This window comes from Lepidochelys olivacea (genome assembly GCF_965140295.1).
Source record: "Lepidochelys olivacea isolate rLepOli2 genome assembly, chromosome: 25".
Lineage (NCBI taxonomy): Eukaryota > Metazoa > Chordata > Testudines > Cheloniidae > Lepidochelys > Lepidochelys olivacea.
The window spans coordinates 11,182,429-11,209,446 of record NC_140435.1 but is presented as its reverse complement, the minus strand read 5'-3'; the positions used below and the strand labels follow the sequence as shown (position 1 = coordinate 11,209,446).

The 27,018-nt window shown below is 60.3% G+C and overlaps 2 protein-coding genes across 8 annotated transcripts in view; both read right to left on the bottom strand.

The window, feature by feature from the left end:
• Nucleotides 1-382: 382 nt before the first annotated feature.
• EBI3 (Epstein-Barr virus induced 3) lies at nucleotides 383-8,653 on the bottom strand. Of its 2 annotated transcripts, none has more exons than XM_084614849.1 (7): nucleotides 8,479-8,653; nucleotides 5,974-6,184; nucleotides 4,671-4,916; nucleotides 4,227-4,344; nucleotides 3,770-3,942; nucleotides 2,638-2,801; nucleotides 383-1,701 (listed from the first exon to the last, which is right to left on the bottom strand). In XM_084614849.1, exons 2-7 carry the CDS (start codon nucleotides 6,056-6,058, stop codon nucleotides 1,549-1,551), a joined length of 939 nt encoding a protein of 312 aa, XP_084470975.1. In that variant the 5' UTR covers nucleotides 6,059-6,184; nucleotides 8,479-8,653; the 3' UTR covers nucleotides 383-1,548. The 2 variants fall into 2 exon arrangements, with proteins under 2 accessions (XP_084470975.1, XP_084470974.1); XM_084614848.1 differs by having other exon boundaries at nucleotides 5,974-6,091.
• Nucleotides 8,654-10,168: 1,515 nt separating this feature from the next.
• ANKRD24 (ankyrin repeat domain 24) overlaps nucleotides 10,169-27,018 on the bottom strand; it is a gene marked incomplete at its 5' end in the record, with an annotated part of 32,647 nt that continues 15,797 nt past the window's right edge. For 5 of the 6 annotated variants that reach the window (XM_084614363.1, XM_084614362.1, XM_084614364.1 and 2 more), the window contains 16 exons: nucleotides 10,169-10,746; nucleotides 14,206-14,271; nucleotides 14,885-15,046; nucleotides 15,927-17,462; nucleotides 18,543-18,664; nucleotides 19,140-19,212; nucleotides 19,490-19,588; nucleotides 19,920-19,964; nucleotides 20,269-20,376; nucleotides 20,467-20,568; nucleotides 22,229-22,321; nucleotides 22,644-22,672; nucleotides 23,171-23,358; nucleotides 23,956-24,062; nucleotides 25,941-26,011; nucleotides 26,326-26,383. In XM_084614363.1, the coding sequence (XP_084470489.1) occupies nucleotides 10,669-10,746; nucleotides 14,206-14,271; nucleotides 14,885-15,046; nucleotides 15,927-17,462; nucleotides 18,543-18,664; nucleotides 19,140-19,212; nucleotides 19,490-19,588; nucleotides 19,920-19,964; nucleotides 20,269-20,376; nucleotides 20,467-20,568; nucleotides 22,229-22,321; nucleotides 22,644-22,672; nucleotides 23,171-23,358; nucleotides 23,956-24,062; nucleotides 25,941-26,011; nucleotides 26,326-26,383 (2,937 nt within the window). In that variant the 3' untranslated portion in view covers nucleotides 10,169-10,668. The remainder of the gene's footprint in view (nucleotides 10,747-14,205; nucleotides 14,272-14,884; nucleotides 15,047-15,926; nucleotides 17,463-18,542; nucleotides 18,665-19,139; nucleotides 19,213-19,489; nucleotides 19,589-19,919; nucleotides 19,965-20,268; nucleotides 20,377-20,466; nucleotides 20,569-22,228; nucleotides 22,322-22,643; nucleotides 22,673-23,170; nucleotides 23,359-23,955; nucleotides 24,063-25,940; nucleotides 26,012-26,325; nucleotides 26,384-27,018) is intronic. The other variant, XM_084614360.1, reaches the window with a different exon arrangement.

Below are 27,018 nucleotides of genomic sequence, written 5' to 3'. Positions count from 1 at the left end.
ACTTAATGGGATCATTCATGATAGTAAACAATCCTATGCACAGCAGCAGAAGCTTTGGCAGGGTCAGGCCCATAGGCTGAGATGCTCCAGGGCACTCATGTACTTCCCTTTATACGCACGAGCAGCCCCTCTGGTGTCTTACTAAGCAGGTGTGTCAGTCTTTGCAAGGTTCGGGGCTTAGACTGTAAAACACTTTAAGGAGTGTACACTTTGCAACGAAAGGTGCGATTTAAAAGTAAGATGTTTTTTATCTTCTTTGTTTGAACAGCCTCTGTCTCTTGGCAAAATCGAATAAAATTGAGGAGGAATAGAAATGTGATACACCTAAATCCCCAAAGCCGAAAGGTACATCAGCCAGATTATCGCATAATATAAATGCACTTTATTTCTTTTATCCATTCGCTTTTTGATTTCTCTACAGTACACATTCTGCATTAAAGAGCACGTTCTCGGACAGAATGCCGGAGCATTCTGACTTCTTTGGCTAAAAAGTGAGGGAGTATTTTGGTTATTCTAAATATGTTTAACCTGATTAAAAGATGCCCTGTCTATCGGAAAATCCGACATATAAGCGATGCCTGTGGACACGGAATATTCCTATCCCTGTGACATCAACACACATGTCAGTTGGGTTATAAGGTCAGCTGCTAAATTCGTGCAAAGCCAGAAAATACGTGCATAGTTCCAAGGCACTGACAGATGGGATGTTAAAAGCTGGTGACACACCACCATGATTTGGTCCCATAGGGCCTCCCGTGCTGTCTCCTCTTTAGGAGTAGGATGGTGGGTCTGGCACAGAGGATGGGGACACAGGGAGAGAAGGGCATCCATCGTGGGGGAGGATGACAGGAAGGGAACTGGCCAGAGAAGGGGCAGGAAACCAGAAGGCCCTGGGAAGAGGGTCAGCGGGCCAGCGGGTGGGGAACCAGGCTCGGGAGGAGGATCTGCCATTGACAAAAGGGGCGTTTGAAGTGAACTGGCCAAAGCCAGCCTTGAGGCAGGGGCCCTGGGAAGGAGTGGCAGGCACTTCCTGCCGCCAGCTTGGCTTTGAATCAGGAGCTGAACCATGCTTTGTCCGAAGAGCAGGATTTGGGCTGGAATTTAGCCCCGGCTCTCTCGGGAACCATGTTCTGAGTTGGCCCGGCTAGCAGGGGAAGGTTAAGTGAAACAGACAGGGCAGGCGTGACAGACACCCTGGGGACCTCCCGAGCTGCTCTGGAGATGGGTCTGTACCAGACTCATGTCCTCGGTGAACTGGCCCAGAGCGGGCCTTGTCCCACACGCCAACCAGTGGGGCACGTACTTCCTCTGCTCCAAGGAAACTCATCTCCAGCGTCTGAGGCTCACAGCAGGTTGAATCCGGCAGGAGCCCTTAGTGGGTAAAAAAAGGTAACAAGGAGGATCATAGCATAGGGACCCTCTCCCATCCCAACCCAGCTCCTGTGTTTTCTGTCAGGTGAATTGCAGCGGCCTGAGCAGAAGGTGAAGGCAAAAGCAAGTCAAATCTTGACCCCGAGAGCTTCCGGCCGCGCCAGACACCCCCTCCGCTCACGGCTGTGTCCAGGGGGTGCCTGATACCAGCGGGCTCCAGGTGCTGTAGTCACCGTAGTCCGTGAAGTCCCTGGCTGCCACTTGCACATGGTGGATGGTTCTGGGGCGGATCCCAGTCAGGATGAAGGAGGTCTGCTCATATGGCCCGATCTGGGAGGCAACACACGCAGCGGAGGTGGGGTTAGGCCAGGAACATGCCCCTCAGAAACTCTGCAGGGCCACATGCAAGTGGAGGTTGCCTAGTAGACTGGGAGGCTGGAAACAGAGCTCCTATACCTGGCTCTGCCACGCACTCGCCCCGTGAACTTGGGCAAGCGGTGCCCCCTCTCTGAGCCTGGATTTGCCCATCGGCAGCGTGGGTTTGATGATTCCAGCCTGCCTTTGGGAAGGGCTCTGAGATCCCTTTCGGGAAAGGGCTGTATCAGAGTTACATGTTACCACTGATGTGACGCTCTGGGGGTCCCCAGCCGCCTACTGCTTCTAGGGGCAGTTTGGTGGGGGCGGAAAAGCGAAGGTACATACGAGGAGGCACCGTGCTCGGCGCTGTACGAGATGCTGCGCAGAAAGACAGAGGAGGAGGAGCAGCTGCTGGATACTTAGGGCACCAGAGGAATTGCCTGAGTGGATCAGATCTGGGGCCCATCTAGCTCAACTTCCCACCTCAGACAGTGGCCAGCACTCGCTGCTTCAGAAGAAGGTATAAGAATCCCGCGGCAGGCAGCTGCGGGATAATCTGCCCCCAGGAGGAACAGAGCCAAGGGATGGAGAATTGGGGGAATAGGGATCCCCCCACCTCCCCATGAATCAGCTCGAAGGCTCTTCAGAATGCTCAGAAAAGCAAAGGGGCGACTCTCTGCCCTCGCGCAGACCCTGCAGGCCCGGTGTGGGCAGCGGGCAGGACGTGATGGGAGCAATTTCTATGCCAAAGCAAATAACGGCCTTGACCCAGACCTGGACCGTTGGCCCTGGGAGGGCAGAGAGGGCCTCTCCAGTGGATGCCCTCAGTGCCATCCGCGAAGCAAAGCGAACCACCAGCAACCCGCAAGCTGCTGGAGCCAAGAGCGCTGGGGCGTCGTGGGCACTCACCGTTCGGTTGTTGTTGGCTCCCGCCCTTGCGTAGCGAATGAGGTACTTGAGCGGGAAGTACTGCGGGAAGGGCCAGGAACTGGGCGGCTGCCACTCCAGGAGCAGCTTCTTGCTCTCCCCAGGGATGGGGGAGACCCTCAGGTCTTCCGGGGGATCCGGCCGGACTAACAAGACACACAGAACAATCACACCCCGGAGCGTCTGGCGAGGCCGGCAGCCTGAGTCCTTCCGTGCCAGCGACGGGGACAGCCTCATTGCTTTGCCCAGCAGCGCCAGCTTAGGAGCCCCGCACAATGAGCGTCCCAGGGCTGTGCTCTTTGATATTTACCAGGGGCCCTGCTGGGGCCCCTGAGACCCCAACGTCCTCATGGTAAGGCCTGGAGCTGGAGACTGGCACCATACGGCGGGGGCAGGGGAGGTTTCCCAGGCACAGCCCCCCATGAGGGAGTCTCACCCCAGAGCGAGAGGGAGCACTTCTAAGCATGGTCCGTCCAGTCCCGGCCTGCGGTGATGAGCTTTGGGAAGTAGCACCTGCCCCTCGCACAACAGGCTGAGAGCCAACAGCTCATTGCACAAAGGCCTCCAAGCAGCCAGCCGACCCAGGGGACTTTCCATCCCAGGTGAACCAGCAAGGACCCGGCCTGTTTTGGCTGGGATTTCCCACGGAACCCAAGGGGGGGTGGGTCTGTCCCGTAGGTCTCCTTTGAGATTCCCAGCCTCCAATCCCAATCCAGCCAGTGCCACTGGTATCTGAAACGCGACTGTCAGATTCACTGAAATAGCTTCTCTTTCTCTGGTGCCCCACACTCCACTAGGTAACCCTTCACCCTGGCCCCATTACCTGGGTCACCAAGTGCAGGGAAAGCACAACAGTGGAGGTGGCATGGAACCCAGGAGTCCTGACTCCCACTCCCGCTGCCCTAACCAAGAGAGGTTAAGTGATGGGCTCAGGGTCAGGCTGCAAATCACTGGTAGCTCTGAGAACAGAACCCAGGAGTCCTGACTCCCAGGGCCCAGCTCTAACCATGGTGCCATGCACCCTTATGCCCTGGAGCCCTGCCCCCCAAGCCCCCGGGGATCCCTGCCCTACTCTACCCATGGTGGCGTATCCCGAGGGGCCGTGAACTCTTACTGATCTGCTCCACGATGAAGGGGAAGAGGTTCATCGTTGCGCCCAGCGGGTTCACGGCCGTCACGTTCAGCACATAGGGGGTGATGGAAAACATCTGGATGTCGCTGATGGAGCAGCTGCTGGCCCCGGCCCCTGGCTGGACACACTTGTTCTCCTTGGCCCCCAGGCCATGCCTGCAGTGTGGACGGACGCAGTTCAGCGCCCTGCTGTGGAGACGCTGCTCTCTGTCCAGTGGGCTCCTGTTGCTCATAGAGGGTCTCAATCCTCTGCCCACAGACATACCCCGTGGGCTCACCAGGGCAAGCTGGGAGTCTGCGCTCGCCTCTCACCCCAGCTGATAAGTGACGCCCCAAGAGTCGACTGATTGCACCTGGGGACTGAACTTGGGGTGCACCTAGAGGTCACCTTTCTCCCTCCCTCACCTCCTTGTCCCCAGCTGGCCCCTGAAGGATTTTACCTGTACGTGGTGATGAAATAAGTCTCCAGGCGCGGTTCAGACTTCAGCTTCCAAGTACAGTTGACAGTCTCGGGGTAACTGACAGCCCAGCACTCAATGGCAGGCTTCTCGGGGGGCGCTGCAGGAGGGGGAGGGACAGACAGTCACACAGACATCGCAGCGGGAAGATCAACTACATCCAGGGCAGCTCAGTCCTGGAGCAACACACGTCACCCACCTCACCCAGCCTGGCACTCTGTCCCTGGCAGGGCCCCACTGATCAGCCTGCCCCAGCCTTCGCTAACAGAAGCTGCTCTTTTAGCTCAGTTAGCAGAGGCACGTGCATCTAGAGCCCGAGGTCCCAGGTTCGATTCCCCCACTCCTGACAGCCTGTAACACAGCAGCTGTGGGTGCAGGGGCAGAATGAGAGACCCCCCCCTCCATGGAAAGGAATAGCTCACTCACAGCCCACCCGCAGCCGAATCCTGCTCAGGGTCTTCCCAGTGCCCGGGTGGTGGCAGCTGTATTCCCCCTCCTGGGCCAGGCTGGCGTTCCGCAGCAAGAGCTGGTCCTTGTCTCCTCCCGCTGCGTCCTCAGACATGGCCACCTTGGTGCCATTCACTCTCCATTCCGCCCTGGCGGCCCCCACGGGTCCGTCGCAGCGAAGAATCAGGTCGGTGCCGAGCGCGCCGTGGTGGACGTGGCAAAGGCCTAGAATGCAAGGACCAGTTGTCACAGGGTGCCCGGCATGTTAACCGGAGCTCGGGCAAGCAGTGGGTGCTGCTTTGGGGCGGGGGTAAAAAGCCCACAGAGAAGTGAGGTGCTCAAATCCCATTACAATGTAGGGGAATTCAGAAGGGAGCAGGAGATCTGGTCTGATCCTCTGGGTATCACAGGCCAGAGAATTTAACCTAGTTACCCCCATCATGAGCCCGGTAACTTGTCTGGACAAAGCATCTCTTCCAGAAAGGCCACCAGAGTTGATCTGACGACATCGAGAGATGCAGAATCCACCGCATCCCGTTAGTTAATCAGCCTCTCTGTTAGAGCTGGGGCCCCAGTTCTCACTAGAATGTGGCTGGCCTCTGCTCCCAGCCGCTGGGTCTTGTCCTGCTTTCCGCCGCTAGGTTGACTTGCCTAACTCCCTCAGCTGCTTTTGAAATCCTCACCCCAGGATTGTGACCCAGTGGCCAGGACACCAAACTGAGGAGCCAGGACTCCTGGGTTCTCTTTTTGCCTCTGCCACTGACTTCATAGTAAATGACTGGCCCAGCAGGGGGAAGTTCCCAAGACAGGTGGTGCTGCCTGGTGTGATCCTGGCTACATGGGGCCCCGACTCACTAGCTTGCAAAGCAATGTGACCCCCCCCAAAGGAGGCAGCCTCCCCTCCTCCCCGCCCTTCTCATTGTTAACCTAACGCGTCCAGCATCAGTCCCACTCCTGGGGTTATCCCCTTGCTAGGGGCTGCCCACCCGCCAGAATCAGGCACAAGCCGATCACCAGCTGGGGTCAGGAGAAATTCACCTCCCCCCCGCCCCCCGCCCCGATGAGTCAGGCACTCGGGGGAAGAGGGTTTGCTGCTGTCTCCGTTGCATGCGTCATTGGCTGGGTCCGAGTCAGGCGACTGGGGGAGATGGCGCATCGGAGTGCAAGGGACCATCTGCTCGGCAGATCCTGGCACCACAGAACCAACCCCGCAGCCCAGGGGCAGGAGAAATACACAAAGCCTTGCCGGGGGCCACTGGGAACCGGCCCTTCCTCCTCGTACCCTCCTCTCCCTCGCTCCCAGCCGTGCTGCTGCAGGGGGCGGACCAGGCCGGCAGGACCAAGGCGACAATCACCATCCACTTCATCTCCCAGCGGGCACCGGTCGGCAGCACGGGCGCCTGGAGAAAAAGCCGTCAGGAGTGGAGCAAAATCAGGGCCTGAAAGTGGGTGTGGCTGGGAACGGACGATGTCTTCCCGAGAGGGGCTCGACCCTGGGGGGTTGGTACAAGAGATTGATGTCATTTATGGAGAGGGTTTGGGTTGCACGAAGGCAGCATTGTATAGTGGTTAGAAGAAAGGCCCTGGGGTCTATGCCCAGCAATTGGGCAAGTCCCTTCCCCCTTCTGTGCCTCAGTTTCCGCTCCCCCTCTTTGTCTATTTAGGCTGTGAACTCTTCAGGGCAGGGCTCCTCTCTCTCACTGGGTGCCCTTCAGGGCAGGGCCCTGCTCCGGGTTGGGCCTCCTGCTTGCTACCGGCGTACGGCTAAACAACAATCCTGCGGTGAGGAAAAGCATCCTGCCAGCCAAGCGTGGCAGATCTGATGCTGGGGACGAGGCCCCCAGCTCGAATCCTGCGCCAAACGGCACATGCTGGCGGTTGTGCTCCAGGGGAGGGAATCCATCCGTCAGGCCGCCCCACCCGGCTTCCACTGGGGTCGGGCCCCAGCACCTCCACAGGAAGCTGCTGAATTTGTGCGAGCCCCATGCTCGGTGGCTGCTGCTTTGCTAACAGAGCGGGTCCCCAACAGGCCTCCCCTGGGGTGAAGCAGGTGTGTACTGCGGCAAGCCCTTTAGCCCAGCTGGGCTTCCCCCCACCGGAGGGCCCTGCAGCGTCTCCTGGGGAAGAAGAGAGGCTGGGCTGGGAGGAAACTACCCTGGGTCTCCTTCCATGGGGATCTGGAGACCCCAGTCACAGAGGGGACTTCGGACCATGCGCTTCCCCACCCCTGGCTTAACGCAGACTGAGCCCTAGACCTGCAATTTAACCCTTTCCAGATGACGTTGGCCAGCGCCCAAGGGGTTAACGGGTCCAAGGGGAGGGTGTGGTGCCAGCAAGAAGGAAACAGCACCAAGCAGGAGCTAGAGTCATGCATGCAGGGCAGGCGTCTCCGCTGGGGTTTCCCAGGCTGGGTGAGTGGTTGTGGCTTTGTGGCCGAGAGGGGGCCCTGCGGTAAATGCCGCTCTTTGGCAGAGGTATGAAGAGCCTGCCGCTCTCTGCTAGGGGCCAGGATCAGGACACACCAGGCCAGCACGTGGGCCCCACAGTGAGGTCGGGTTGTTTTACTGGCAGCCCAGCAAGGCAGGGACAGAAAAGGGGATTTTTTTGGCTGATACCGTCTTCTCATGGCGAAACCACTTTTGGAGGCAGCCTGGCCTACTGGTTAGAGCACTGGCCCCAGGGGGACCTGGGTTCTATTCCTAGCTCTGACCCTGGTCTGCAGGGAGACCTTGGGCAAGTCACGTCCCTGCTCCGTGCCTCAGTTTCCCCCTCTGTACAATAGGGGTGATGACAATGACCACTGAGGTTTGAGCTCTGCTACTGGAAAATGCTAGATAAGAGCCAGGGCTCAGCATTAATGTTCCCCTGCGGCCCCGGAGCTCTGTCGTTTAGCGGGGTGAATTCAGAGCTAGGGGCTCTGGGGGACAATCCTGCCTCTCTGCTAGGCAGGTCTCGTGTGGACAGCAGCTCCCGGAGCAGCTGTTCTGTTCTCTGGTCCAGCCTCCACAGCCCCTTCTCCTAGACAGCCCTGCCGCCGCTACCCCTGCTCTGCCTGGGCACTTACCCCGCGGTGAGCCAACATGTCTGAAAGCCTCCCCCCGAGTCAGGGATTTTAGCTTCCCCGGCAGGTAGGGTTACAGCCCGGGGCCCCAAGGCACCGGGTAAGTGAAGGGGCACATAAGTAGAGATAGGAATTGAACCCAGATCTTCCCGAGACCCAGTCCCATGCCCTGGCCACTAGACCACGCTTCCTACCCCAGTCAGGAGGGCAAGTGGCAGGGGGGATTTTGTCCTGCCTGGCACTGAGCTGAGGACCCAGCCCACATCTATGAAATCGCAGCAGTTTTCAGTCCCTGCCAGATCCAAACAGCTGGTGACCTATTTCAGGTTTCAGAGTAACAGCCGTGTTAGTCTGTATTCGCAAAAAGAAAAGGAGGACTTGTGGCACCTCAGAGACTAACCAATTTATTTGAGCATAAGCTTTCATGAGCTACAGCTCACTTCATCGGTGACCTAGATTCTTACCTGGACATTCAGGGTGTGTGTGGGGGGATCTGTCACTGGCCACCGCCCCCAAGCAACTCCACCACTGCGCTCGAGGGCGGACAGCAGCTCTGAGCAGGGCTAGATGCCAGGACGGTGAGTTACCCACCCCTCTCCCGAGCGCAGAGGAGGGCGTGAACGGCAGCGAATGTCATGGTTTCACCCCGCAATGCTTCACGCCAGCCGCCCGGGCAACAAACAGCCCCCACCTGCCACCAACGCCCAGAGGAAACCAGAGACTCACCTGATGTGCACAAATCGGCGTCCTGATGCCGCGCCGAACTGGAGGCAACTGGAGTCACCTCGGCTCGGGAAGCAAAATCCCCGTCTGACCTCAGCCCAGCCGCTGCTCACTTCCTCGCACACAACGCGCTCAGGAAATGCACCAGCCGTTCCCTCCACGGTTCCCGGAGACAACTCGGAACAAACCACAAAGCCCACAAGTCCCCGCCCTGGCCCAGGCGGGGTTTTGGTGGCTGGGGTACGTGGGCCCAGGTCTCTCTCGGAGATGCGGGGGCAGCTGCGGGGGGTGTGTGTGTGATGTTTAGCTGGTCTTTGCCCTGCTACCGCGGGGGAAAGCGTTTTTAAACAAGGGTTTCAGAAAAAGGCAGGGACCGGGTTATTCAGAGGCCTGTTGCTGGGACAAGGTTGGATCCTGCCCCTCAGGAGCCAGTGGGAATTATTGCCCTGAAACAAGCGGGAGTGGGGTTGTATGCACCGTAAGGTGGGGTTCGTGAGTCCAGCCCCCCAGCATGGGCAAAGCTGTACTCGGGGCAGACCCACCCCAGGGGCCTGGATGTGTCTCGGGACAGCGCAGCCATTTGCAGCCAATAGGATTTTTGCTCAACTTTGCTTTTTTTAACTAAGTTGTTTTTAACTCCCAGGTGTGTCTGGGGGCAGCCCCTTCCCAGGTGACCCTCCCCCCCAAAATGGCTAGTCCTGGAGGAAACCATGAGCCCCCAAAATCCCCTTCTGCTCCCGAGTTCTTGCCCAACCAGCTCTCCTTCATCAAAGCCTGTCCCTGGAGTCTCCCCATACTTGCTTATCTGCCTGCTAGCACTGGGCTCCCCCACCTCGGCGGGGTTGGTCCCCAGCTGAGAGCTCCCTTGGAGCAGAATGGGGCCCAATCCCCTGCTGGGAGTGCATCCCCTGGGCTGATGTCACCGGGATCAATCCCAAAGTTTCCCAAATGTTGCCATTTCGTGGGGTGCTGTTCATGACATTTCCCAGCTGGCCGAGTGGAAAAGGAGCATTTTTCGGCCACAGACAAAATGAGTTTGGCAGGGTCTCAGCCTAGTCCCTGCGAAAGGAGCCAGTGAGCGCTGGTTAACAGTCCAGCAGCACTGGCAGAGTCTGCTTGCTTGGGGCCCAGAGCGTGGCAGAGGAGGGTTGCGGCTGCGGGTCGGGATTGAGGGGCCCTGACAGAGCTGGGGTGACTTGGGGGGCAAGGGGGCTGCAGGGCCGATGGGCGTTGGCAGTTAGTGGCGTGGGAAGGCTACAGAGGAGGCCAGGACTGGAATACCAGTTGGAGTGGGAGCTGTCATCCAAGAGTGAGGTGCATGGGCTGAGCTGGGGGGAAGAGTCCTGGGCTGGAACAGCCCCAAACTGCAGCCCCCACCACTATTCCAGCCCTAGGCTCCCCCACCCCCAGCTCTGCCAGCGCCCCTCAATTCTGCTCCAGCCATAACGCTGTCAGCGCACCTCTGCCCTGGCCTGCAGCCCACCCCACCCCTCACCGTGGAGGTCCAGGCAGGCCCATGTCAGGAGGGGCTCCAGCCTGGAATAGCAGGTGCTGCAAGGCAGGAGGGCAGCAGTGGGACATTCAGCCCAACAGCTGCCTGCGTTTCCCTGGCACCAGCTCCCAGGTGTACGACCCCCCACCCTCGCCCCCGCACATGTCCCTTCCCCATGCAGGAAAACCAGTGAGCCTCTGCTGAGTGAGTATAAAGAGTTTATTGCTGTGGATGCTCCGCTGAGAGACGCAGGCAGGAGCTGGTGAATTACTGCAGCCTCTCCCCATCCCTGCTCCCTTCTGCCCACGGAGCGAGGATGGGCCCCTCGCCCAGTGGCATCGCCCGGGTCAGGAGCCTGCCTCCCTCATCCCGTCTTGGAGGCTGCCGAGGTGAAAGCACCCGTGGAAAGGGCCGTGTGAGCTGGGCCTACACCTTGCCACGAGGCACCTTCCAGCTACCTGCCCACGGGCACCTCCCAGCACAGGCTGCCCAGGAACAGGGAGCAAAGGTGCCGCCCCAGGGGTCACCCAACACACGTGTGCCTTGATCTTGGTGAGGAGGTGTGTGCAAAAAAGGGCCAGCTGGCCACAGGGCCTCGCCACACCGCTTGACACTGGAGTCCAGCCGGTTCCGCGTGCAAATCCACTCCGCTCCCCTGCTCAGAACCAGGGACCGGGCCGGGCTCCCTGGCCCCTGGGAGCTCATCTGCCTTGCTCCTGCAGCCTCTGCATCATCAGGATCTGGTACAAGAGTCTCTGCACGTCTTCGTCCATGTGGCCCTGCAAAGGAGACGGAGGCGGGGAAATCACAGCGGTCTCCCCGAGAGCAGGTCAGCGGTGCCCTGACTTACACCCTACACCAGCCCCACTGGCTAAGGCAGGGCAGGACTGTGCCAATTCCAGAGGCAGCCATCTCAGCAGGTGCGTGGCAGGAGCACGTGGCCATTGCCGGATGCTGAGTGAGATAATTCCTTCGTTTTGCTGGATATGGGCTCAGGGTGCAAAGTTCAGCTCCAGATCCCAGCTGCCCCAGAGGCCGGGGGGGCCCAGAGCTGGGGAGCTGGTTCTGGCCCAGCCCTACATTTCGGGAGCTCAGATAGAAAAGGTTGTTCCAGGATTGGTTTCCCTGCTTTTCACATACACTGTCACAGCAAACACGCCCTGGACACGCGGCGCGTCCCGGGCACGGAGACGCAGACGTCGCCACGCGTGCACCGCACGCCCTGGACACGCGGCGCGTCCCGGGCACGGAGACCCAGACGTCGCCACGCGTGCACCGCACGCCCTGGACACGCGGCGCGTCCCGGGCACGGAGACCCAGACGTCGCCACGCGTGCACCGCACGCCCTGGACACGCGGCGCGTCCCGGGCACGGAGACCCAGACGTCGCCACGCGTGCACCGCACGCCCTGGACACGCGGCGCGTCCCGGGCACGGAGACCCAGACGTCGCCACGCGTGCACCGCACGCCCTGGACACGCGGCGCGTCCCGGGCACGGAGAACCAGACGTCGCCACGCGTGCACCGCACGCCCTGGACACGCGGCGCGTCCCGGGCACGGAGACCCAGACGTCGCCACGCGTGCACCGCACGCCCTGGACACGCGGCGCGTCCCGGGCACGGAGACCCAGACGTCGCCACGCGTGCACCGCACGCCCTGGACACGCGGCGCGTCCCGGGCACGGAGACCCAGACGTCGCCACGCGTGCACCGCACGCCCTGGACACGCGGCGCGTCCCGGGCACGGAGACCCAGACGTCGCCACGCGTGCACCGCACGCCCTGGACACGCGGCGCGTCCCGGGCACGGAGACCCAGACGTCGCCACGCGTGCACCGCACGCCCTGGACACGCGGCGCGTCCCGGGCACGGAGACCCAGACGTCGCCACGCGTGCACCGCACGCCCTGGACACGCGGCGCGTCCCGGGCACGGAGACCCAGACGTCGCCACGCGTGCACCGCACGCCCTGGACACGCGGCGCGTCCCGGGCACGGAGACCCAGACGTCGCCACGCGTGCACCGCACGCCCTGGACACGCGGCGCGTCCCGGGCACGGAGACCCAGACGTCGCCACGCGTGCACCGCACGCCCTGGACACGCGGCGCGTCCCGGGCACGGAGACCCAGACGTCGCCACGCGTGCACCGCACGCCCTGGACACGCGGCGCGTCCCGGGCACGGAGACGCAGACGTCGCCACGCGTGCACCGCACGCCCTGGACACGCGGCGCGTCCCGGGCACGGAGACGCAGACGTCGCCACGCGTGCACCGCACGCCCTGGACACGCGGCGCGTCCCGGGCACGGAGACCCAGACGTCGCCACGCGTGCACCGCACGCCCTGGACACGCGGCGCGTCCCGGGCACGGAGACCCAGACGTCGCCACGCGTGCACCGCACGCCCTGGACACGCGGCGCGTCCCGGGCACGGAGACCCAGACGTCGCCACGCGTGCACCGCACGCCCTGGACACGCGGCGCGTCCCGGGCACGGAGACCCAGACGTCGCCACGCGTGCACCGCACGCCCTGGACACGCGGCGCGTCCCGGGCACGGAGACGCAGACGTCGCCACGCGTGCACCGCACGCCCTGGACACGCGGCGCGTCCCGGGCACGGAGACGCAGACGTCGCCACGCGTGCACCGCACGCCCTGGACACGCGGCGCGTCCCGGGCACGGAGACCCAGACGTCGCCACGCGTGCACCGCACGCCCTGGACACGCGGCGCGTCCCGGGCACGGAGACCCAGACGTCGCCACGCGTGCACCGCACGCCCTGGACACGCGGCGCGTCCCGGGCACGGAGACCCAGACGTCGCCACGCGTGCACCGCACGCCCTGGACACGCGGCGCGTCCCGGGCACGGAGACCCAGACGTCGCCACGCGTGCACCGCACGCCCTGGACACGCGGCGCGTCCCGGGCACGGAGACCCAGACGTCGCCACGCGTGCACCGCACGCCCTGGACACGCGGCGCGTCCCGGGCACGGAGACGCAGACGTCGCCACGCGTGCACCGCACGCCCTGGACACGCGGCGCGTCCCGGGCACGGAGACCCAGACGTCGCCACGCGTGCACCGCACGCCCTGGACACGCGGCGCGTCCCGGGCACGGAGACGCAGACGTCGCCACGCGTGCACCGCACGCCCTGGACACGCGGCGCGTCCCGGGCACGGAGACCCAGACGTCGCCACGTGTGCACCGCACGCCCTGGACACGCGGCGCGTCCCGGGCACGGAGACCCAGACGTCGCCACGTGTGCACCGCACGCCCTGGACACGCGGCGCGTCCCGGGCACGGAGACCCAGACGTCGCCACGTGTGTACCGCACGCCCTGGACACGCGGCGCGTCCCGGGCACGGAGACGCAGACGTCGCCACGTGTGCACCGCACGCCCTGGACACGCGGCGCGTCCCGGGCACAGAGACCCAGACGTCGCCACGTGTGCACCGCACGCCCTGGACACGCGGAGCGTCCCGGGCACGGAGACGCAGACGTCGCCACTTGTACCACAGGCCTTGGACACGCTGCACGTGAGAGACACACTGTGGCAAGGAGCGTGCACTCGACATGCACACGCACACCGGCATACACATGGCTCACAGGCTCCTGCCTTCTGCACAAGTCTCCTTCCACCCAGCATGAGCCGCCAGCTCCTGTCCAATGTGCACGGAGACCCTCCGCCCTTCCTCCAAACTCCCACTTGAGCTTCAAGGGACAATGGCAGGATTCCCCACCCCCAAGGGCATGGCACTTCCAAGGTGATGTCGTTCACGTGCTGGGGAGCTTGGGGGCAGGGACGGGAATGGGGGGAGACCAGGATGTCATTTTTGTAGGTCCAAACAGGCCTAGTAAACACTGTGTCTGAAATGCTTGGAATTCAGTCACCCAATACACCCCCCCACACCCACTTATATTGACACACCCACGTGCGAACACCCCCCCACTTCCACACACACGTATGCAAACACCCACCCACATATACTGAGACACACGTGCATCCACACACTTACACACCCCCATGTTCAAACACACCCACTTATACTGACATACGTGTGCAAACACACTTATACTGACACACCCACGTGCAAACGCCCACTCACTGACACGCAGGTGTGCAAACACACACACACTTCTACTGATTCAGACACACGGACGGACACACCCGGAACAGCGAACACCCGTGCCCGATCACTGCGAGACACTGCGCCCCCAGCCCAGCCCTGCCCCCCACGCACTGACCTGAATCGCACAGAGCAAGTGGTTCCGGTAGAGCGAGACGACCTTGCGGTGGTGTGTCTCCATCTCCTGGAATCAAGGGGCGAGGGGGGGTCACACTACGGTCCCAATGGAACTGGGCCACTCTCTGCTCACGGCACCTCTGACCAGTGCCCCCCTGCCAGACACGGCACGGAGCTGGGGGAATCGGATCCTGCTCTGGCTCTCACACCGAACACAGCCGAGAGGAACCGGTGTCACTCCCCTTCCGGCACCCAGCTAAAGCAACTCCCTCAGTGCCGTAGAAAGAAGCGGATGTTTTAGCGGAGGGGTTACTGCTGGACCTCTGCTGTGACCAGGGACGGAAGGGCAGAAGGCATCGGGCCAAGACACACTGGCCCAGATCCTTAATGGTATGTAGGAGCCGAACTCCCAGGGGAGTTAGGAGCCTATTATACCTTTGTGGGGCTGGGCCCCCGAGCCAGCATGGTCCACGCAGCCCTCGGAGCCGCCGTCCCAGCGACTCCGCTGCTTCCACCTGCCCGGACGGTGCCCCCAGGTCCCGAGCTGCACGTCACTTTCCAGACTCAGCCGAGCTCAGCACTTAGCCCCTGCTGTCCCCGAGCCCAACAGGGGACTAACACCACAAACCCCGGGCTCTGCTCCTCCCCGCTCCCCAGTCCCGCTGGTCCCAGATACCCACGGCCAGCTGCTGTTCCAAGGCCTTTATCGTGCTCTGCAGCTTCGCCACCTCCTGCGGGTTCTGTGGGGCCGCCTTGGGCAGGGCCCCCACCTGGCCTGAGCGCTCAGACAGGCTGTTCAAGGCCTCCTTCAGCTTGAAGACTTCCTTGGACAGCTCGGTGATCTGCAAAGGCGAAGAGATTGCCTGGTCACAAAGGGCTGGCTGAGTTCACCGGGGCGGGTTCGAGTCTAGGGCAAAGGCTCGCATGATGTTAGGACACGCAACGCAAGAGATTCCAAAGCCCAGCTTCCCAGCCCCCCCCCGCCCCGGCCAGCCCTCCGCAGACACGCACCCCTCCACAGAGCCAGACCTGCATCTTCATTCTCACTGGGGCTGCTCGTTAACCCCTGGGTTGCTGCTGCTTCCTCCTTTGGGGGCACTCGCATGCCACTGGGGCATCGGCCCTTTGGGCATCAGCAGGGCATGATCTGCTCTGGGTGGCAGATAAACAGCTAAAGAACCAGCGGAACAAATGTCTGTTGCTGGCCAGCCAGCTCCTGTCCCTACCAGAGCCAGTGAGGGAGGTGGGTCGGTCTCTTTTGCCACAAATGTGCCAAACGATTTGTTTTCTTGGAGGTTTTTCGCTCTGCGACCAAAGATGGTGAAAAATTCTGTTTCATTTCCCTGGGGGAACCTCCCCTGCTCGCTTTCTCCCCCTTTTGGAACCTCTTTCCCGTGCAGTGTTCCTCCTTCGAAACAAACGTACTTTCAGGGAACGCTGCACTGTCCCCAGACCCACCTCTCACCCCCTCATGCGGCTCTGTCTCGGGCTGGGATCTGGGATCCCCAGACCCACCTCTCACCCCCCTCACATGGCTCTATCTCGGGTTGGGATCTGGGACTGCCAAACCCACCTTTCACCCCTCTTGAGTCCAGGCTGGGCGATGGGGTTGCCAGACCCAAATTTCACCCCTGTCCCATGGCTCTATTGTGGGCAGGGATAGGGGGTCCCCACCTAACCTGGCTCTAGCGTGGGCGGGGTGATGGGGAAGCCCAGACCCACCTTCCTGTCCTTCTCCTTGACCAGTTTGGCCGAGTCCTCGATCTGGCCGTGCAGCTCCTGGATCCGCCCGGACTCGGCCCGCAGGCTTTGCAGCTGCTTCTCCGTGGCGGCCAACTGGGCCTCGGCCGCGTGCTTCTCGCTCTTCATGAAGAGGGCCTCGCGCTGCACCTGGAACACCTCCGTGCAGGTCTTCTCGTGCTTGCGCTCCAGGTCGCTGAGCTGCAGGCTCAGTGCGCTCGCCTCCGCCTGCAGGCTGCACCGCAGCTGCTCGAGCTCCTCCCTGGGGACCGTGCCCTCCCGAGCGCTGGCCAGCTCGCCCTGCAGCCGCAAGGCCTCCTGGGCTTTGGCGGCCAGCTCCTGCTCCAGCTGCTGGGCTCTGGCCTTCAGCTCCCGGACGCTGCCCTCCAGGGCCTCCTTGGCTCGGGCGTGCTCGGCCGGCGGGACCCAGTCCCGCCTGTACCACTCCGCCGCATGCTGCAGCTCCCTCGCCTCCCTCTGGGTGGCGCTGTGCCTCTCCTCCAGCTCCAACAGCTTCTTGTTGGCCTCGGCCAACGACCCGCCCAGCTTCCCCGCCACCTCCTCCTGCTCCTGCCTGGAGATGCTCTGGGAAGCCAGTTGCTCCTTCAGGCCGCTCAGCTCCTCCTCCCTCGTGCCCTGATCCTCCCGGAGCTGGGCCTGCACCTCCTCGTACTGCCCCCGCAGCTCCGCCAGCTGCTCGCGGAGCTGCCGGCTCTCCTCCTCCAGCCTCTGGCTCTCCGAGAGGCGGCCCATCACTTCCTGCAGCTCCCCGGCTCCCTCCTGCACGCTCCTCCTCAGCTGCTCCGCTTCTGCCTCCGCGTGGCGGCACCTGCCCAGCAGCGCGGCCTTCTCCGCCGCGGCTTCTCCCAAGGAGACGCCGAGGGCCGCCCTCGCCTCCTCGGCGGAGCAGCCTCCACCGGCTGCTTCTTCCTGGGCATCCAGGCGCCCCTCCAGCTCCTTCACCCTCTGGTCTCTCTCCAGCAGGGCCTCCTGGGCTTTCTGCAGAGCTGCCCTCACCGTCTCCAGCTCGCTCCCGGAGCTCTCAGCCGCCTCCGGCTCCTCCACGGACAGGATGCCCAGCTGGATCTGCTCCCGCAGGAGCCACACCTCAGCCACAGCCGCCTCGTGCTTCTCCCGCATCTCAGCCAGCGTTTTGGTCAGCTCTTCCACAGCCGCATCTCCAGCCCCTCCTTCCCTGCTGCTTCCTTCTGCCTGCACCCCAGCCTGGCCTTTCCCCTCGGGCTCAGCTGGGGCGCTGCTCCCCTGCAGCGCCTGCTCTAGGGCCTGGATCTGCATCTCGTATTCAGCCTTCAGCTGCTTGTAAGCCTCCACCGGGACTAGCTCGCAGGAGGCCCCGTGGGGCCCGCCACCTTCCAGAGCCTGCAGGGCAGCCTGGGCCTCAGCGTGCTGCTCTCTGAGCTGGTCGAACTCCAACTTGAGGGAGTTGTAGAGGACGATGGGGACGAAGACTTCAGATGGGCAGACGTCACTCTCGTCTTTCTCGTAATTCTCCAGGATCTGCCAAGGGCAGGGGGGGATAAAACAATGAGATTTCCTCACTGGGATCCTGAGCCCCCGCTACATGGGGATATTACAGCAGCACCACACAACTGTGCCTTGCCATACAGAGCTGCTCAGCTCCCCTGGCCCCGAGCTCCTGTACCCTCAGATGCTTCCTAGGGCCTGATCTCTCCTTCCTTCAATTACACCAGTCCAGGTCCACTGATGTGGGTGGAGTCACCCTGGATTTACACCAGCATGGGAGGAGAAGCAGGCCCTGTAGTTTCACTGTACAGAGGGCTATGATACAGAGACAGAGTTAAACAGCAGGGCCTTGGAGCCGAGCGGATAAGTACAAGGCAAAGGAGAAAAGATTAGGTTTTGATACGAACAGTAGGAGTTGGCAAAGGGAAGCCACCTAGAAAGCCTGCTCCAGAGGCCAGGAGCTGCATGGGAGAAGGCTCTTGCACCGTGACATTACAAAGATTCGGGGCAGACGGGGGAGAGAAAAGAGAAGAGGCTGAAACATGACTTCGGAAGCCGTTCCCAGCAAATTCGAGCTGGATCCTGCAGCGAAGCAGGGAGCCTGCAGAGCCATTTGAAGAGGGTAACGGGGACGGCTGCATGGTCTGATGTCTCTGCACACACAGTAAGGCAGGTGGCGGCTTCCTGCACCTCCCTGAGTCTGGAGAGATCATGGAGGAGGGAAGAGCCATTGGTGTCATCACCGGAGGGTCTGGAGGGCTCCCCCCGAGATGGAGCAGACGCAGTGGAACCGGGGTGACAGCAGGAACGCGTGCAGGCAAAGGGAACGGGGAGGAGAACTCAGTATGAAGAACACTGCCAAGGTTACAGACAGAGATGGGGAGCGGCTGAGGTCTTTGCCGTGCGCGAGGGGTGAGAAACCTGCCGTCCGCGTCTGTGACAAGGCAGCAGCCACTGGCTCACCCCGCCCCCAGGCCCGTTGGGCCCCAACCCGGAACCGGCACACTAAGGAGATGCTGGCCCTGGGAGGGGGGACTAGAGAGGGCCTCCGGGGGATGCTAGCAGGGGAAACCCGAAGCGTGCACCTGGCTGAAGGGGAGGATGGGCTGGTACCTGTATCTTCTCCAGCAGCTCCTGGTTTTGCATGGTGAGCGACTGCACCTGGCCCTGCAGCGTGGCCAGCAGCTCCTCCGTGGACAGACTCAGGGTCTTCCTGGACAGCAGCAGCTCTGCCCCTGAAAGAGCAGCAGAACCCCCGCCCCACCCCCACAAAGACCCATCACTAACTAACCCTGGTCCTTGACCTGAACAGCCCCATCCCCACCCTGAGAGCTGCCCCCTGCCACGCCAGGGCACTTCCCCCTCCACCACCTGCTTCCTGCAAAACCTTCCCAGGCATTAACCAGCACAAACCCAATCCTGCAAGATGCCAAGGGCCCTCCTCTCCCATGGGAGCCACTCATGGAGCCAGTGCGGCGCTCCACCCCCTGGCAAGGGCTGGGCCGGGTACACTGGTGGAGGGGCCTGCTACGTTCTTGGCCAATACAGCTGCGTCTTTCAGCCCAGGCAGCAGGAGCTCGTGCTTAAAGATTCGCAGAGCCCAGCGCCAATCCCCGCTCTGCGGGATACGCTCAGCCCCTCGCTGGGCCGTGCCCTCGGTGTGGAGCAGCACCGGCACCTGGCGGGCACAGGCCGGGCGCGATGACCAACCTGGGAATTCCAGCAGGTCCCCCTCTTCGTCCTGCAGCGTGTCAATGTCGTAGCTGGTGTTCTCCTTCTCGGCCTGGGGCACAGACAAGCAGGGAGTTAGGGACCCCCCCCCCAAGATCACAGCTCCCCCCCACGTTCCCTGCGCTCTCCCACGGCACCAGTCACCGATACATGCCGCGGCTGATGCCAACATGATAGTGCCAAGACAAGGTCAGCGCCTGGCTGATGCATTAAGACAAGGCCGCACTGTCCCTATCACACCTGCGCCAATGTCAGGGAAAGTCCCACAATTCACTGGCCTCCTGCGTGACTCGGTAAGACCTAAAGCTCCCTGTCCCCTTCTCGCCTACCTCCAGCAAGGACAGGCGGCTCCGGAGCACTTCAACCTCCTTCCCCAAATGCTCCTTTTCCCCCTCACTGTCCGCCAGTTGCTGCTGGAGTTCCTTTAGCTGGATCAGAGAATTAGACACATCATTAGATCCGGACACTCGCGCCAATTCCCATCCGTACCTTCCAAACTAGGTGGGGTGGATCTTTCACAAGGCTCCATCTAGTCTAGTATCTTATTCCAATGGTGGCAGATCCCAGATGCTTTGGAGGACGGGGTAACCCCCACCCCGTTATATCCCTAACCTGGCGCTGGCATCCCAAAATTTCCTCCTGACCCCCAGCTGATGACCAGCGTATGCCCTGAAGCATCCACATGAAGCCATTTCCCCTTCCCATCCCCCATTCAGAGCTCTCCGAGTCCAGTCTCCGGAGACATAACACCTGGCCTACCTGCTTCTCCATGGAGCGTAGGGAGCCCTCCTCCAACTCCAACTGCTAGTGGGAACACAAGGAGAGTCCAAGACGGTTAACTCTGCAGCCTGGTCCTGCCCATGGTCACGCATCAGCAGGTCTGACCGTGGGCTCAGAGCCGCAGAATGAGCAGCCAGGCATTCCCAGCCACAAGATGTCCTCTCTCAATTTCCTCCCCACCCACCTTGCCAGTGCAAGACCCTCTGGCAATAGCCAAGGTGATGCCACAAGCAGCTCCCTTCCTTCCCATCCTCCTTCCACCAACCCGCCCAGTCACCCGGCTCCTCCCGGCTCTGGCCCTCGCGGGGCGGGGGAATCACATCAGTACCTCCCGCTTCTGCTTCTCCTGCTGCTGTTCTAAGCCCTTGATCTTCTGCAGGAACCGAGCCCGTTCCTGCCTCAGACGGACGATCTCCTCGTAGGCCTCCCTGTCCTCCTGTGGGGAATCCCAGAGGTGGGGCAGTCAGGGTAAAGCAGTGGGTACCCAGCCCACCCCATCCCGGTATCCCTGCCAGGGGATCCTCACCGTGTCAGCTGGGGCAGGGCGAGCCCTGGCGGGCTTGGCGGTGACTATCCGGCTGCTCCGCTCTGTGGAAGGGGAGCTGTGCTCCAGAGAGCATGGGGCGCGCTTGAAAACAGTAACAGTCGTCACACAGAGAGAACGAGGAGCCGCCAGAAGGGCGGCTGGCTTAGCCAATAAGCCCCCAGCTCCGTTCCCGCAGAAGTCCCTTTATGCCTTCCACCTCCCCCCCAAATGGACAGAATGGCTTTACACACACGTGCAGGGATCATTTCACCCGATCCCCCAATGCAGCCAGCTCTAGGGGGCAGCGGGGCAGCTGTTTCACACCGCACGTTGGTTATGGAAATAAAAGCAGAGTCTCGGACCCAACTGCAACCACGAGGGGGTGGCCCTGCCAGCTAGAGTTTGGCCATGATACTGGGACTACTGCTGCGTAATCAGAGCACTGCGCTGGGACTCAGGAGCCCTGTGTTCTACCCCTGATCTGCTGGCTGACCTTGGGCAAATTGTGCCTCAGTTTCCCCCCCTAAAATGGGACAACGATACTGCTGACCTCCTTTGGAGGTCTACACCTAAGTTTTGACAGATGGTACTTCCAGCAGCATGGGGTCTCCTAATGAGAGATAAATTCAGAGAAGAGCACTTCCTATTGACTCACCATCTCCCATCCAGCCACTGACCAGGCCTGCCCCTGCTTAGCTTAAGCGACATGGCAGGGTTATGACACTCAGTGGCCGGGCAGCTGGAGCCAAAGAGGGGCTCAGACAGCACTGGGAAATCCAGAGCAGGGGAGGGGGCTGGAGTTCTTGTTCTCCCCCAGAACCCCGTCATCAGAAAGACGCTGAGTGGCGTATCCAGCCCTTGCCTGCTGACGCCACCCCCACCACCGGGAAGGGGCATTTACCCAGTGAACAGCAGATGGGGAAACCCTCTTTGCAGACAAGCAACCGGACCAGGGCAAGAGAAATTAACTAGAACCCCCCCATGCCCATAAGATCGACCCATGGCCTGCCAGTGCCAGTCTGCGGCTGGACCATGCCCCTTTGTCAGAGCCAGGGGCACAAGCCTCACAGGCTGCCTGTCTCTCTCTACTGCCAAGGGACACAAGTCGATCACACCCTTAGGAAAGGCCTGGGGGAAGAGCTCGCCTGCATTAGCAAGGTCCCATGGGGGCAGGCAAATGCCTTAGGGCTGCACAGGGGAAGGATGGCACAATGATTAGGGCATTAGTCTAAGGCTTGGACGGCCTGGCTTCAATTCCCTTCTCCGCCACAGACTTCCTGGATGACCCTGGGCAAGTCACCCAGGCCCAGGTCCTCGAAGGTATGTTGGTGACTCATTCCCATGGAAATCAACAATTTGACCTTGAGGGACCCAGGCCTCAGTCGCCCCATCTGTAAAATGGGGCCCACAGCATGGGGGTGTCACGAGGATAAACCTGGTAAGGATTGTGAGGTGCCCAGATGCGAGGGGGGTGGTGGCCAGATAAGCACCTTTGCAGCTCGATGGTCAAATCCCTTTACGTAGGTCCCCTCCCTGGCTGTCTCAGCTGTGCCCCCGCCCCCCATCGCTACATCCTGGTTGTGCACAAATGCTGCAGCTGACTTGGTTACTAAAGGGTGAGTCACCACCACTGCGGAAGCTGCCTAGACCATGAAACACCACAGCCCCCGGGAACGTCACAACACGCTCGGGGACGCTCTCCTGCGGCTGCCTGCTGGGGTGTGGGGAGGGGAGGGGGAGGCAGAGCCGATGGCCACCTCACCTGGCTGGAGGTGCCGGGGGGCGGTGGAGGGGCTTTCCTCTTTCTCGGGCTGCCGTTCCTCTCGTTGGGCGGAGGCTGGCTCGGCGACGCCGTCTGCGGAGACACCGACGGGAGAGGGCTCCGGAAGCTCTCCCAGCAAAACCCGACTGGGGAGGGGGCAGCAAGGACGGGAGCATCCCCAGGGGCTCCTAATCCCTCCAGTCACCCCGGCCCCTGAAAAGCCTCATGTTCCAGGAGGACTTCACGGGACCTCTGTTCTCCCGCGAGCCCGACGAGGGCAGCAGTCCGAGCCCGTCGAGCCCGTCCCCTGCCCTGGGACGCGGCCAAGCCGGGTCAGGACGGCCCAGTTCTGCCGAAGCCCCTGAGTGGTTGGAACGCGGGGCTCTCTGCTAGGCCAGGCCCCCTGCATCTTTACCTGCGACGTTCGCTCAGCCGACTCCTCTTCTGTGGGAGGCAGAGGGGAGGAAACAGAAACCAGCAGGAGGTTAGAGGGACCAGGGGCACTAGGCCACCCGTGGCCTGGTCCCCTCAGCTCAAGGGGGAGCAGACAGACAGACAGACAGACACCCCTCTGGGGCTCCGGGCTCCATGGTGCCATGTGGCAGATCCAAGTCTGGGACCCAACTCCTACCCTTCAGCTGACAGACGCACTCTCAGCCCCTGGGAAGCAAGTGCCGCCCATCGCTCTCCAGCACCCCCCTCTGGCCAGTCCAGGGAGAAGCACTTCCCATCCAGAGTTTGAGCAGCAGGGCGAGTAAAAGGAGGGGTGCCCCGGGTAACTCCCCCTCCCAGGGAAACACCATGCTCCCTGACCCCACCCAGTCACCCCACCTGCAAAGCAGGGACATTGCCGCCTCCCCCTGGGCAGGGGCAAGACGCTGCCGCATGGGTGATCGCAAGGTGCTCTGAGACCCCGGGAAGGACGTGGCCAGGGCACCTTACCGCTGGCCCACGAGTGGCGCTGGGAGGCGTCCTGCAGGTAGTGCTGGATCAAAGCATTCCCCGTGGCCAGGCCGTAGCGGGCTGCGTCCTGGCCCCTGGCGTCCACCATGCCGACCCGCGCCCCGGCGTGGATGAGGACTTCCACCGTCTCCACGCTGCCGTTCTCGCAGGCCAGCATCAGGGCTGTTCTACAGTGGGGATGGGGGGAGAGATGGCCCCACTCACCCACCAGAGCCAGCGGCATGAGGCTGGTGAACTGGATGGGAACCCCCTTCTCTGCTGGGGCCAACTCTCCTAGCCCTTCTCTCCCACTGCTCCTGCCCACTCTCCCCTCTCTGCCCTGAAGACAGGACTGCCCAGGTTTGCAATCAGGCTTGGGGCAGCCAGGATATCCCGCAGCAACAGGCCGGGAGGGAGAACCCCTGCCAGACTCCAGCAGGCATTGCACGGGGGAACCCCATCTCAAGGTGGGGCGTCACCCTGCCCACACGAGGCAAAGGCAGGATCTACGCAGGCCATTTAGGTTACGGCTTTGTAAGACGCTTCCTCGCAGAGCCTCAGCCAGTGCCTGCCTGACTCGTCCAGACCCCCCCCCACCCCACGTCAAGAGGGATCCAGGCCCTGAGCAGCTCACCCAGAGGTTGCCAGCTGGAGACCTCTAGCCCCTAGTCAGACCCAGGTGCTCGCCTGGTAGGACTCACTTCTCTGCCATGAGTCTCCCCACCCCCAAACTTTAACCCTCGCCTCTCCAGCCCCCCTTCCTTCCAGGGCCTTTCAGAGCTCACCTGCCTTGCTGGTCTCTGCTGTTCACAGCAGCTCCGTGATGCAGCAGGTACCGGCACAGCTCTGAATGGCTCATCTTAGCTGCCAGGATCAGAGGGGTGGAGCCACCCTAAAGTTGGGGCATGGCGAAGGAACGTCAATGGGGGGACAGGGTAAATGAGCAGCAGTGGGTAGCCTGGCTCAGATATAGTCTAGTCAGTTCAGGTTCTTGTACAGCCCTCCTCGCTGTCTGGTACCCACCTCCCATCCGTCCAGAGCCAGACCCCACTGCAGACGGACAACGAGCCCATGGAGCACGCACTGTCCCATCACCAGGCAGGGATGGACACCAACCCTTCCCTTAATCATAATGACACCTGGCTCTTCTACAGCGCTTTCCAGCTGGGGACCTCAAAGCATTTCACAAACTTTAACCACCCCCATGAGGCAGGGCAAGGCTATTATCCCACAGTCCAGGAAGGCTAAATGACTTGCCCAAGGTCACACGGGAGGTTTGTGGCAGAGAAGGGAACTGAACCCAGCTCTTCCAACTCCTAGGCTAGTGCCCTAACCACTGGGCTGTCCTTCCTGATGCTGGACGAGATATTATTTTGTAAGGTGGACACCATGTGCAAAGAAAGCAAACTAAACAGAGACGTAAAACCCAGGGCCTGCTGTAGCGCATCTGGTGAAAACCCATCTCCGCGAGGGGCATAAGCTACGTCGGCGGGAGAAGTTCTCCCACCAACATAGCGCTGTGCACATGCTTACGGCAGTATGTCATAAATGTAAAGGGAAGGGTAAACCCCTTTAAAATCCCTCCTGGCCAGAGGAAAAATCCTCTCACCTGTAAAGGGTTAAGAAGCTAGGATAACCTTGCTGGCACCTGACCAAAATGACCAAATGAGGAGACAAGATACTTTCAAAAGCTGAGGGGAGGGAAAAACAAAGGGTCTGTCTGTGTTATGCTTTTGCTGGGGACAGAACAGGAATGGGTTCTTAGAACTTAGTAAGAAATCTAGCTAGATATGCATTAGATTATGATTTCTTTAAATGGCTGAGAAATTAAGTTGTGCTGAATAGAATTAATATTCCTGTCTGTGTGTCTTTTTGTAACTTAAGGTTTTGCCTAGAGGGATTCTCTATGTTTTGAATCTAATTACCCTGTAAGGTATTTACCATCCTGATTTTACAGAAGTGATTCTTTTTTACTTTTTACTTCTTCTATTAAAATCCTTCTTTTCAGAAACTGAATGCTTTCTCATTGTTCTTAAGATCCAAGGGTTTGGGTCTGTGGTCACCTATGCAAATTGGTGAGGATTTTTACCAAACCTTGCCCAGGAAGTGGGGTGCAAGGCTTGGGAGGATTTTGGGGGGGAAAGACGTTTCCAAACAACGCTTTCCTAATAAAAATAAACCCAGATAAACGTTTGGTGGTGGCAGTGGAAGTCCAAGGGCAAACGGTAAAATAGTTTGTACCTTGGGGAAGTTTTAACCTAAGCTGGTAAAAGTAAGCTTAGGAGGTGTTCATGCAGGTCCCACATCTGTACCCTAGAGTTCAGAGTGGGGAAGGAACCTTGACACAGTATAACTTATGTCACTCAGGGGGGTGGAATATTCACACCCCTGAGCGACATAAATTTTGCCGAGGCCGTAGTGTAGATATAGCCTTAGATGCAAGATTCCTCTTCGCTTCATGTCCTTTGACACCGGGCATTATTCTGTCTATCTCGGGTACATACACAGCAACATCCATTAGGAGCTGAAGGTAAAATAGATATATCTGCTATTGTTGTGTTCTGTTAAACAGCTGCTGCGTTCCACCCAAGAGGTGGCTGCATTTCAGTGGTGGGTGAGGTGATCTCTGCACATCTGGTTCTCTGCTACATTATACCACCTTTCCAATGGAGCGGAAGAGGCACCTAGGCTTGTGCTGACTCTCTGTGCAGGGGAAATCAACCCCCTGAAGGTCAACAAAACATAAACCTGATGGAAAGAACTGCCTCACCTTGTCCTTGGTATTCAAGGAGGCCTTGAAATCGCAGAGAATCTCTGAGCATGAGATGCAGCCGCTGACAGCTAGAGAGGAGAAGAGGAACCGTGAACCCCTGTTCACTGCCCCTCCATAGCCCTCCCCCATGCCAGGATCTGGCCCAGAATGGCAAATACTACACTGGAGAGAGCGTACTCTTCTGTCTAGGCCCCGTGGCTCCATCACCATGGAATCTGGGCACACTCCTGGCCCTTACTCCCCTGTGCATTCACCCTTCTGCGCAGCCACCTGCCCTTGACATCCTCACTACAAGTCAAGTTACCAGCAGGCGGTTTACCCAGCTGATTTGACACCAGCGTTTAAGATGTGGGCGAGGGGGAGCGGAGGATGCTCTGCTGACCTGCATGGTGGAGCGCTGTCCGACCGCTGCTGTCGGCTCCATCAACTGGGCAAGATGCCTAATGGGCAGAGAAGATGGTGAGAGAAGAACAGGTGACCACTACCTTCCCGGTGGGGTAGGGGTAAAGAAAAAAAAAAAGAAGTGGGTAATTTGTCAGAGACACCCCCGGGTAAGTACTGGGTGTCAGCAATTCTTACTCATTACACCTAATGCACCATTGTCATGCTATACACCCGAAAGGTTGCCTGTAATACATCCATGGAAAACTCATAACTCACTAATCGTTAAGATGTACGGGGTGTGTACAAAGAGTTATATGTACCAGAATTACGTGCTTAAAGTGTGTTGGGCAAGCAATCCATAAGACTAGTCTGCTTTAGACAAAGGAACGTGTATTTGCTTGTCTGACCAGCCTGGTTGTCAGGCAGACAACAAAGGTATGTTTACATAACAGGTAAACCAAGCCATCAACCTAGCAAATGGGGAAGATAGCGTCCAGTGCAAAGACAAGGTGTCTGAACCTCAGATGACAAGCAGTTGACTCAGTGGATTGTTTAGATTACTATATTATAAAAGTGTAGCAGGTACGATCTTTTATGAAAGCCTGTGACGGGAGAGCGAATCTTGGTCTGGGCTTAGTTGTCAAAGAATACATTGCGAAGGTTTCCTGGGTTATAAAAAGAAAGGGGAGAG